This window comes from Petaurus breviceps, unplaced genomic scaffold, assembly GCF_028583685.1.
Source record: "Petaurus breviceps papuanus isolate PSGF00001 unplaced genomic scaffold, PetGlider_PUasm1.0 90881, whole genome shotgun sequence".
NCBI classification, from domain to species: domain Eukaryota; kingdom Metazoa; phylum Chordata; class Mammalia; order Diprotodontia; family Petauridae; genus Petaurus; species Petaurus breviceps.
Window position 1 is genome coordinate 12,012,762 of NW_027187369.1, and position 13,020 is coordinate 12,025,781.

The window sequence follows — 13,020 nt, forward strand, 5'->3', positions numbered from 1 at the left end:
CATTTAGTATTTTCCATATCTTACTTACAGATTAACTCTAAGAAAATCTAAGTTAATTTACCTTTCAAAACACTTTGTAAAACATAAGCATGCATAAATATAGCAATATTTCTTTTTACTTATAGATATTATTAATAAAAAGATATAAAACACTTAAACAAATGAGAAAATCAGTAGGATTAGAGGGAGTAGTAATAGAGTGTTTAATGATATCAAAGTCCTCCAAACTGAGGAATAAGCACACTAATTTCATACATAGTCCCTGAGGTCTACTACTATTTTGTCTCAACATCTCCATCCATCATCCAAAATGTTTACTGCTCCCCCTTCCATTAGTGTTATATGCACTGCAAATCTCACAATTTGAATAATCCAAACTGTTTTCTTTGTACTTTCCTATTTTTACAAGGAAAACAAAACAAGGGAAAACGAGCCATGTCCTGGTCCTTGCTGTGGAGAGGCTGCTCAGAATGCTCAGGGCCTTTCTTTGTTAGGCCAGCTGCTTAAAGTACAACTCCTCTTTTTGGCAGCTGCAAAGCTAAAGTGCACATTGGTACATTCATGAAAATAGAACAGTCATTTGGAAATTCCTTTGTTAACTGAAAAATGATCATTAGGTTATCTGCTCAATTTATGAATTTTTTTAAAAAACATACTGTGAAAATAAAGTGACGAAATGTTTTTGAGTAAATTAATTGTTATACATTTTGAAGTATTTATTTCTACTACAAGTAGAAGAAAAACAGAAGGTCCTAATCATTCATGGTTTAAAAGAGAAATATTTTTATTATGCATCTGATCATGTAATTTACTTCTATCTGTAATGTTGATCTTTGTAGGCTGAACATGCTTCAAGTGTCAGAAGGGATTACTTAAAAGACCTGGCAGATATGTTTATTTTGCCTTTTAAATGCCAGGTCTATCAGTTACTATCTTGTGACCTTGAGGCATAATGGGCAGCGGTAGCCTTGGAGTCAAAGCTCCAGGTTCAAATCGGGCCTCAGATATTTTACTAGTTGTGTAATCACTGGCAAATCACTTAACCTTGTACAAGCCTCATTTTCTTTATATATAAAATGATAATAAAACTTGTACCGCCTTCCTTATAGGTTTGTTGAAGGGAAAATATTTGCCAAACCTTAAAGTGCTACGTCAATGTGAGTTATTATTATTATAGGAAAAAAGTCGTTCCAATTTTACTACATGACTACCAATAATAATAATAACAACCTTCTTTCACCAAGAAAAAACCAGGGAAGCTTTAAGTGAATTGAAACCTTTCAGGCTTTACTTTATTAGGAAAGAAAAGGTTTACCTTTAAAGCCTTATTTTTACTATAAGCTTGATTATGAAAAGATCTCAAGATCAGGGAAAAAATACTAAGGACCTAGAAGTATCAATAACCTAAGTAAGCCACTAAATTTTAAAAGACCTGTCATCTTGATATCTAAAAAAAGAACCAAAGGAAACAGAAACATATTGAAATGGTAAGATTTTACACAAAGATCAAATGATTTAAAAATGATACAAGGAGCTGAACTACAAGTGGCCATACTTTTCTTCTTCCTTTTTTTTTTTTTTTTGCTTTTTGGAGGGCAATTGGGGTTAAGTGACTTGCCTGAGGTCACATGGCTAGTTTTTTTGTGTTAAGTGTCTGAGGCCACATTTGAACTCAGGTCTTCCTTACTCCAGGGCTGGTGCTCTCTTCACTGTGCCACCTAGCCACCCCCACACTTTTCTTCTGTAATGGAATCTAGCAGTAACACATATAGAGCACCAAAAAGAATCTATTTCTCAGTTTCTCCCCAATAGCCTATATTTCCTCAAATGTAGAATTTACCAAGTAGTTACTTTGAGGAAAATGGATACCACTCAGAGAGTGAGACTGTGGTGGTCTCCCACTACTTTTCATCTACATAAATTAAATGCTTCTGCTACTTTTATTTTTTCTGCTAATTGAATGAGAAACTTTAAGTTTCCTAGTATCCAACATGACCACCAAATGTAATTCACTCAATAAGTGATTACTATGATGGGAGCCACAACTAACCCATGCCCTCATAATCTTCCCTAAATATTAATTATGCCAAAAAATCGATGTTATGGACATATCTATATACACAGCATCAGAGATTCAGAGCTGGAAAGGACCTCAGAAGGCATCAGGTCCAACTCCTTCATTTTATAGACGAAGATAATTAAGGCACAGAGAAATGAAGTGACTTGCCCAGGGTGATATAGCTAAAAAGTGTCTTAGACAGAATTTAAACTTAACCAAGTCCAACACTCATCCACTATACCATCTAGCCAGCCATTAGTCACAATGAGTAGCTAGTATATCAACATAGTCCCTGGAAAAGAATTTTCATTACTAACTTAGAATATAATGATTAACAAAATTATTTAACATGTAAATAGAAAAAAATATAAAAATTTAGCCTCGAAACATTCTATAATCAAGTCTTGGTGTCTTTTGGTCACAATAAATAACACTTTGAATATCAAATCATGCAATTCAAGCCCAACAAATCTATTTGGTAGGATTAATAAAAAAATCATAAACCAAGATTACACGTCAGTGAAAATGACATTGAAGGGATGATGAACAGCTCCTCTACTTCAAAGTACAATGGAGTGATCATCCTAAATAAATTAAAACCTTGAAGAATATGAAGATTAATTTATACAATCAAAATAAATATGTATAAAGAGCTCATATCCCTGCACAGAAACCCATGAAATAACTACACTTACTCTTGTCAGAACTCAGAAGAGTTGCTGAAGATGAAGACAAATGTTTATTGATAATGGAATCTGTTTGTTTGAGATTCATTGTAGATGAAGCATATCTGTTGCCTGAAGGAAAAAAAAGTACTTATTATAATCATAGCTCAAATATGTAAGCATCATTCTCTGAATCACTGAAGCATAAGTATTCTGTCCTGAAAATGCATTTTTGTAATTTGGCTCTCAGATGAATATACACAATTAGGTACATGATGTTCAAGATAAGTCATTAACTCTAAGTCATATAAATTTCACTTATTTTTGAAAATTTGTGTGGATTTCTAATCTAGGCATGGGAATAATTTATGCAGAGTCAGTAGAAAACATATTTGATTTTGTTTAGTTTATACTCTGTATAGAATAACCTAGGAAACTTGGAAAAGAGGAGAAGAAAAATTTGGTAAGCTGGCTAATTTTTTAAATCTAAAAGACAGTCTTCCATAATTACAGATTTCAAAATTAAAACTCAGATTAAAAGAAATGTACTGATTTAACCTTTCCCAAGGGACAGAGAGAAATCTTTTCAAAAATATTCCAATGCTACTTTTAGAAATACATCTACAATCCTGATATCAATTACTGGTTGATATTGGCTGTCATGAAGAAAATAGGAAAATGTTAAAAGTTTTATATTTCTAACATGGAAAAAATCCATAAAATATATTAATTTAGTCATGGCCCCAAAGTCTTTTTCCATCAAATGGATTTAAGTCAATTTCTTCTTCCACATCTTCATTATCACAAATAGACAGGGCAAAAGCTAGCAGCAAAAACCATTCCCAATTTAGTAATATACTAAGATATAATTAAAAGTAATATGAATCCAATAATTATTCCAATTCCAAATCAAATGGGGCCTCAATTGTTACTTATTTCTGATAGAACCAAATCAGAGCTTTTTCAGAATAGGACACTATAAGCCGGCAGAGGAAGAGATGTCTCATAAACAAATTCCTTTGTTAAGCAGTAATTGGTTAGTATGTGAAATGCAGTTTAAAACAATACAACCAGAAATTATAAGAAAGCATATGCAAAGGATATTGCCTGGAAAACCATACTGGTGTGGCATTATAGCATAGGAAAAACTTATTTATAGTTGGCAATGGCAGAATAACCAAGCCTTGGCACAGAAGCAATTACTCACCTTAACAGTGAGGTCCTCTTTTTTATGAATAAACTCTCCTAGTATGGCACCCAAAGACTGAAGAAAGCAGGCATGATATAAGGAATCGATGATGATAAGGCAGTGTGCTGGAGTCAGAGGAAATGGGTTCAAATCCTGGACCTTGCTGTTTACTACCTGTTTCATCTCCCACAAGTCAAACAGGTCCTTAACCTATTGATTTCTCTGTAAACTGAGATAGCTAAGGCTAGATAATCTAGAAGGTCTCTTCTCCCTCAAAATCTAGGATTCGATGATTCTGATTCAAGTCTATTATCTGTGCATATTCTATGTTTTTTCCCCAGTACAAAAGAAGTGATGTGGAAGAATGCAAGGCTAGCACTTATACCATACTCAATCAAGGTTGGACAATTCTCCATCTCACCCAGCCTAACGACCTAGAACATAGGAAGAAAGAAGTGTGTGTTCCCGTCAACTATGTTTTCTCTAGAATTTCTTTCTGTGTATTTTATTAAAGGAGGCTTCTGTTATATAATCTGATCACTCCTGGTAGGATTAAGGTGTATTTTGGGTATCATGGCCAAAACACCACTTCTTTCTGCAATACAGCTTTTATATCCATAATAACAACAGCTAGTTTAGATAATGCTGTAAGGTTTGGAAAGTGCTTTACATTCATTGTTACATTTTATCCTCATTACAATACTGTGAGGTAGGTGTTATCATTATGCCCAACCTACATTTGAGTAAACTGAGGCTCAGAGAGGTCAAGTGACTAACATATACAGCTTCCACTTCCGCTCCTTTCACTGTAGCTAGCAGTACAATGTAATTTTTTTTAATTCTTTAATTTATTGATTTGTTTGTTTCCTTTTAATTTACAGGATTCAATTCCACAATTCCTTGAATTTCACATTTTGTCCCCCTCCCTCCCCTCCCCCCCCATGGCGTCTTATAATCAAGTATAGGATCTGGAGATACTTTCACATTATACAATGGTCAGGTTATAAGGATGGATTGTACAAGCTGGGATGAAAAATGGTATAGAGGACATAAAATCAAATAAGAGAACAAAAAAGATCAGGTATTTTGCTTCCACCTGGATATAAATTTAGTTCTTTCTAGTTCTTTCTCTGGATGCACGTTTTTCTCTCCATCATGTGTCTTTTGGGATTGACTTATATCCCTGCATTGTTGAGAAGAGTCCAGTCTATCAAAGTTGGTCATCACACATATGTTGTGTCCGTAATTGTGTACAAATTCCTCCTGGTTCTACTCTTCTCACTCAGCATCAGTTCCTTTAAGCCTCTCCAGGTAAATATGAAGACCGCCTGCTCCCCGTTTCTTGTAGCGCAATAATATTCCATAACATGCATATACCACAACTTGTTCAGCCATTCCCCAATTGATGGACACCCCCTTAATTTCCAATTCTTTGCCACAACAAAAAGAGCTGCTATAAACATTTTTGTACATATGGGTCTTTCTCCCATTTCTATGATCTCTTTGGGATATAACCCTAGGAGTGGTATTGCTGGATCAAAGGGTATGAAAGTATTTATAGCCCTTTGGGCATAGTTCCAGATTGCTCTCCAGAAAGGCTGGATCAGTTCACAGCTCCACTAACAATGAGTACAATGTAATTTTTAAAGCTTGTGGGGACAACTTATTTTTCCTAAGACTGATACTTTCTTTGAGTCTTTTCTACTGGTCAACTCAGACACCCAACTAATATATGGCATAGGAAGTAGTGATATATACAAATATGAAATTATTTTTCCTGATACAAGGATCTGAACTTCAAGGAAGTGGTCCTACAACAGATTCTTCTATGGAAACTCTCTGCATAGCCTCTGAACAGGGGTTCAATGTACAGGGTCCTTTAGGGCATTCTCTAGCAAGGTGGGACTGTTGGGGGATCTTCAAGGGCAGGGAATGAATGGCACTGTTCACTTTTCAAGAAGGTTGCTTTTAGCTCTGCAATCCACTGAGAGACTATACATATAACATACTACACATATAATAGACACATACAACACACTAACCACTAGACCACAATATCCTAGACTGCAATGACAATGCTAAAGATCTTGCCCAATTAGTCCAACCTACAGTTATCATTCACTCCTATAAACAGTTACTGTCTATATAATTCGTCTGGCATATTTGGACTTCTCACATAGACTGTAAGCCTCTTGAGGGCAGATCCTTTATCATATAATATATCCTTCACATACCTAGCACGATTTGTTGTGCCCTTAAGCAAGCACTCAGCTTCTCCCCACTATAGAAAAGGGTCAGGGGTTCCACTAAACTGGCTTGGGGAACTTGTATGTACAGGTTCCCCTAAAAAAGGCCACAGTAACTCAGGGATTGATGAGAGCTGTTGCCTTTAAATCACGCAATCATGGATGTCCTAGAAAATCACCTGAGTGGATTAAGTATAGAGTTTATAATCAGTCAGCTAGGGTATTACTACTCATCACAGGGTCTAATTATATGCCTACCTTGGTCATGTCAATAATGCAAGACCAGATTTTGAGGTAGCATGGCAAGTTAGTCAACTAGAAATTATTAAGGGCCTATTAGGTGCCAGGCAAGCACTGGACTAATGAAAAAATGCACAATTTGGAATTATTAGAACTGGGCTCATAAGCAGCATCATGGTATGGTGGAAAGTACTATATCTGGTATGACAAGACCTAGGTTATCATGGCTCTGTCACTTACCCCCTGGGTAATCAGGAACCTCACCCTTAGCTTCTCTGGGCCTCAGGTTTCTCACTTGTAAGATGAAGGGGTTGGACTAGGTGGATTTCTCTAAGTTCCCTTCCTGCTCTAAAACCATGATCTCATGATACGCTCCAATTTGAACACTTACTAGCAATGTGATTTTAAGCTGACTGTTTAATGATCTCTAAGCATCGATTTCTTCATTCTCAAAATAGGACTAGTAATTACTGCACTGTTCGTTTTTTTTATTGTGTTTTTTTGGCCAAGTATTTTATAAACCATAAAGCATTGTATCAATGGGAGTTATTTTAATGCATGACATGATAATGACTGAGTCTGTATAATAAGGCCATTTCTAGCTCTCAGAAGATTGGCTTCAAATAACAATACTTGATTTGATGATCCATTTTGGCCATCACCTCCCCTCCCTCCCCATCGGAAAACTGAATTCAGTTCGCTGGGTTTTGATAGGCCAATTGTGGCCTCATCTTGCCTGGTTCTAGGCCTCCACAGCATTTCCAGGATATTTCAAGCCATGCACATATCTCTCCCCAGCACCCTTTTATGTATTGCCTTTCTCCATTCACATGTAAGTTCCTTGAGGACAGGGTCTGTCTAGTAGGCATTTATTTGTATCATCAGCATCAAAGCTCCTGGCACAGAGTAAGCAACTAATAAATGCACTCTGAGTGTGTAGGGATGTGCTGCAAAAGCTGCTTCAGCAGCTTTGTAGGTATTAAGAATGAGTTTCCATAGACAGATACATGGTCTTGTGAAACATCTTTTAAAGTAGAAGGTTTCAGAAGAGACTATGCTAGTGCTGAGGGTGGGGGGCTAACAGAGTGCCAGTGCTGAAAGGGATCTCCGAAGCCACGGACCAGACCGAGAACTCCCTAACATTCCCAACAAGTGTCTGCTCAACCTGTGCTTTAAGAGTTTCAGTGACATGGAGCCTACTCCATCCTGAGGGCCATCCGGAAGCATCACTTTTGGATGGATATGGTTGTTCCCTAGGTTTTCCTTACACATCTGCCTGTCTGGGCCCAAGTAGCATAAATCTAATCTGTCTCTTGTAATACTTAGACAGCAATCACGTGCCTCCTGAGGCCTCTAATTTTTGAGGAGAAAACCCCTGATCCTTCAAGGTATCCCAGTATGGCCTATTCTTCAGTCCTCTCACCATCCCAGGTGCCTTCTTCTAGTCAACTTTTCCTGAAATGTGGTGCCCCTATCTGAACGCAGTGTCCTGCCCAAGGCAAAACACAGCCAAACGACTGCCTCCCTCTTCTTAGATGCTAGGCCTTTATAAATTCAGCCTGGAGCAGCAACAGATTCTCCTGGGCTGCCACACATCACTGTTAGCTCAGGCTGAGCTTGCGGTCTATTTTCACCGGAAGTGTCATCTAGCCAAGCACCCCCGGATTTGTGGAGTTGATTTTTTTAAATCAAGAATAGAACTTTGGGGCAGCTAGGTAGCACAGTGAATGACACACTTACTAGCCATGTGACTTTGGGCAAGTCACTTAACTCCAATTGCCCTCCAAAAAAAAAAGAACAGAACTTCACACTTATTCCTACTGAATCTTGTCTTACTGACTCTGGCTCATCAGCCAACATGTTAGCCACCTAAGTTTCATATCATATATAAATATGACAAGTATGCCTCTATGTCTTCACCTTCATCATGGACAAAACTGCTGAATGACCACGGACAGATCTGAGGAGAGGGAGACTGTTCCCTCCTCCAAGCTGCCATTTTCCCATTAATAATGACTTGGGGTGGGGCAGGTCTAGTCAATAAACCAGTTTCAAATGCCCCAAACTAAACTATCACCTAGCCTGTGTCTCCACCTTATCCTCCAAGCACTGTATGACAAATTTAACTGAATCTTTTGCTGAAATCTTTAAAGTATACCAAGTCTATAGCATTCACCTGACCTGCCAAATCTAGTCACTCTGTGAACTTTGGTGGTGGTAGAAAGTGGGGGCATGCCGATGGCTACTTTCTAAAATGGGCCAAAACCGAGCCAGGTCAAAGAAAAACGGAGGTAAAATGGAGTTAAGACAAGCATAAATGCAAATCTCTGGCTGTTTATGAATTCCATTTACATAACAGAATGCTGTCTTCTGGCATGGTGTTTCTGTTACTTACTGAATATTATTTATGATATTTCTTAATGAGATTTGGCCCATTCTTCAAAATACTATGGGTTACTCTGTTTTGCTTTTGTAAAGAATGTTTTGTGGCTACTTGTACATAGGGTTGGTGGTTTTTGATAGAAGTAACCTCCCCCAACCCTGTCATTTTAACTACTTTATTCCCAATCTCCCCTGAACCTGCTATTCAGGCCTTTCCAGGGGCCTACCTATCCTATGGCTCATTTCTACCAAGGGTTTGTCTTTTGGATGGCTATCAATCAACCTCAGCTAAGGTGTCTAATAGTATTTTCAAGTATTCCTATCAAGGGCATCTACATTTCCATGGGAAGCTCTAGACACTAGAAAAGCCAATCTCAAGGAAATGATCTCTAATGGTGGAATTTCAGACACCAAAGAAGTGATGTACATAGTGAGGGAAGATATTTTTGGACAGAGAGGCTTCCCTCACGTCTCTTGAATCAAAACATACCAACTGTCTATTCTAGCCTGGGTTGAGAGTTTTTAATACCAAAATCCCCCCCCCAAAAAAACAAAAAAACCCACATTAATTTATATCACAAAAATTGGGAACATGAGATTCTTTTGATGGAACATGCTATTCACTGCTCCCATTTCCCTGAAAAAAGAGCTTGCAATCAGTTGGGCAAGCACAACACTCAAAGAAGGGGTAACTGTCAACCTGAAGAATAAGCTGTCTTCAAACATTTTTAGAGGATCTAGCTTATCATATCTGTGTTAATAATTACATCAATATTTGAAAAGTAACCCCACAAAGAACTTCTAGCAAGGCAAAATCAGCAACTAATATAAGTTTTTATAGGTACTTTAAAGTATATAGTTGTATTTCCTAGGAAGTATTTTATATCACAGATCAATTCAGACTAGCTTCCCCCACTCAATCCTAAAGTACCTAATTCAGTAGACTAGCTGGTCCCCTCTGCCAGATGACATTAAATGCTGATGCTCAAATTCCACTGAGCCAACTACACCACCAAGCACCCACCTCATCACTGCCTAAAACCTTTGGTGACTGACTTCCATCACCTACTGAATAAAGTCTAGCCAAATGATCAAGGCCCTCTGCAACTTCAAGCTTTCCTCCCTTTCCATTCCCTCAACCTGCCCTGCCTTTTCCCATTTCTCTGCCTTTAGTTATAGCACCCCCATGCCTGGAATGCATTCCCTTTGCCCCATTTCTACCCTACTCCAATGCTTCTACCTCCTCCATGAGGTCTCCTCTGACCCCTTCTTGCCTTTCACATAGCATTTTCTTTGTCCCTTTCCTATGCATATACCTTATGTTATTCTCTACTAAAGTAATTTGCATGTCATGTCCTTCCAACTATATAAAATATAACTTTCATGAGGACAGGGATCTCTGTATCCCCAGTACCTAGTAGAGAGTTCACTGAGCATGTGAGGAACTTAATACAAGTTTATTAAGTAGAATTAAATTAGTCTGAATGAGTGAGATTTTTCCTGTGCAAAATCTAATCCATGGCTATATAACTCTAGGGCCAGAATCCTAACACCTCTGACTCTGCAGCATATTTCCTTACCATGAAGGCTGACTTCATCACAACTAATTAAAGGGAAGCTTACAGCAGCATATGTTAGTGGAAAGTACATACTAAGAGCAAGCAAGAATTTTGGAAACAAATACCACTGGATCCACCTTCTTCTGCAGTCTGCAGTTCTGTGGAAGAAGGGATTTTGTCAACTAAATCTACAGGATTGGGTGGGGAAGCAGTCGACAGACCTAAAGAGAAAAACAGTTACAATACAGATGGAAAAATGTACACAGTGGTTTTAATTAAACACCAATATCACTAATAAAATCATATATATTCTTAAAACAGTAACAAATGATCACAAATGTTTACATTTAAATGGACATTTATAAGCGACTGATAAAAAAAACATTCAAAAATAAGGTTTTAGAAAATTCTTGGACCACTGCTTGTCCAACTTACCAATTTTTAGAAATTTTCAATTTTTGACTTATCGTTTCCTCTGTTCACTTTGTTAACTTAAGTCTTAAAAGTTTTAAAACTTAAAATTTTTTAAAAGGTCTCCTTTTTCTATGAAAAAACTGATAAAATTATTGTGCTTAATAAGGAGTCTTACATAACACACAGAGAATTACATATGCATCTACCATTTTTTAGTCTTGGTGAATTAAAGCTACCAAAATAGTAACTTCTTCATTTTAGTAAAATCAGTCTAATGCTAATGCTATATGGCAAGTCTCATATTACTAACCAATATTTAGGTATAAACACTAAAAAAATCATAGAAAAAACATTCTATTAAAATTGGGTTAATAACATTAAGAATTCTTTAAATGCTTTTCTTTTTCACTATAGGGAATCAGTCCTACTAATAATTACCAGATTTGCTGTCTGAATCTGGTGTTACAGAGCCTCCCCATGACCATCTCTTCTGTCGCTGTTGCAGGCGGTTGCTACGTTCCAAAGTACGGTTAACCATTGCCTCATAATGTTCCTATTTAACATTTAAAAATAAATAAGTATCCATTAAATTAGTATATCGACTTTATGTACAGTTTGTGCAACTTCCCTACCCCCATGAACCCCATACTTCAAGCCAAAATGTACAAAGAATTGTGAGAACATAAATGACCTACCTATGCCTCACCTTACAAATAATCAGAGAATCTTAGAACTAGATGCTATCTCAGAGGCCCTCTAGTCCAACCTATACCTGTATGGGAAGCCCCTCTATAACATACCTGACCAGTCTTTGCACTGAAAATAATGTCTAATGAGATCTCTGATGTCTAAAGCTCTTTATGTAGAATGCTAAGTTCTAAATCTAACCACATCATTGGCTTTTAAAGTTATACTTAATTACCTATAAAAAGAATCATTTAACACTAAACTGACAAAATGCTAATATTAAACTAAGAAAACAGGCTGAATGAAATTAAAATAGATGGCTAGAATAAGATATTAAAGCAAATAAAACTAGAACAATAAAACCTATACATTAGTAGTAACAATATTACCTGAATAGCTGGCAACCAGAGACTCAATTAAGTAATATTGTGTGTGTAAAATGAAAGCAAAAGTATGTATGTAGAAAGTCAATAATCACTTCCAATTTATCTTTCTATTCAACAATTACCCAATATGCATGCTTCTTGAGTCCCTAATCAAATAGCTACTAAAACTGTTAAATTGAAAATATTTTTTGAAGAAAAAAGTTTTGGATGGAAAAAACCTATCAGAAAATTATGAGACCCCAAACTATGAGTAGAGGTACAGATTTTAAATACTAGCTCCTTGTTTTGTTTCTTTCTTGTTAAGAACTCACAGCTACTCTACAACCATAATGCAAAAGTGTACCTTGCTTTAAGCAAATCTGATGTCTGAAACTATGACTTTACACAAAAGGTACAGGACTTCCAAGCCATTGCCTCCCTGACAATCTAAGTTCATCCCTTTTCCCCCACAGCCCCTCATCCCAATCCAATTTTTCAAGGCCCAATTAACACCCAGAATCCAATCCAGGGCCCAACTGAACCCTTCCCTTCTTGTTATCATACAGAACCTACTGTAAGTACCATATGATTAGTTTAAATATTTAATTTAGCACTTGATTCGATGCTGTCTTATATTGTTTTCAAGTACAAGAGAGTAAGGTATAATGGAAAGAACACTCAACTCAAAGTTAGCAGGAAACTGGGTTGAAAGCCTTTCTCTGACATTGTGGGACCCAGGCAAGTCACTTAAACTGAACCTCAGTTATAAAATGAGGTCTCTTATAAGGACCTGATAGGTAATGTATGTAAAGCACTTTATAGACCTTTATGTTCTATATAAGTGTCTAGTATTATTGTCATCATTATCTCCCTCCCAAAAAAGATTGTGTTTTAAAGGCAGATCCCACAAGTATTCAGAAGGACTCTTAGTTTCATAAAATAATTAACAGCAGGATTCCTTAAATAGCAAAATATCCCTTTGAGCATTAAAAATACAGCTCAGTTTACATCCTTTTTTGTAGGAATGCACTTCATGAAGGCTGCCACATTTCAGGCTTTAACTGGTTAAAAAAAAAATCAAGCTTCAAGGGGCGGCCAGGTGGCTCAGCAAGTAAGAGCACGGGCTCCAGTGTCAGGATGACCTGGAGATCAAATCTGGGCTCAGTTACTTAGCACCACACCCAGAAATAACTGGCCATGTAACCTTGAGCAAG

The 13,020-nt window shown here is 37.0% G+C and overlaps 1 protein-coding gene across 11 annotated transcripts in view; it reads right to left on the reverse strand.

The window, feature by feature from the left end:
* Window positions 1-13,020, reverse strand: part of MAP7D3 (MAP7 domain containing 3) — a 198,879-nt gene that overhangs the window by 37,996 nt on the left and 147,863 nt on the right. For 8 of the 11 annotated variants that reach the window (XM_069074137.1, XM_069074129.1, XM_069074139.1 and 5 more), the window contains 3 exons: window positions 11,193-11,307; window positions 10,466-10,561; window positions 2,755-2,856 (listed from right to left, as the gene is read on the reverse strand). In XM_069074137.1, the coding sequence (XP_068930238.1) occupies window positions 2,755-2,856; window positions 10,466-10,561; window positions 11,193-11,307 (313 nt within the window). The remainder of the gene's footprint in view (window positions 1-2,754; window positions 2,857-10,465; window positions 10,562-11,192; window positions 11,308-13,020) is intronic. The other 3 variants (XM_069074131.1, XM_069074140.1, XM_069074138.1) reach the window with 1 other exon arrangement.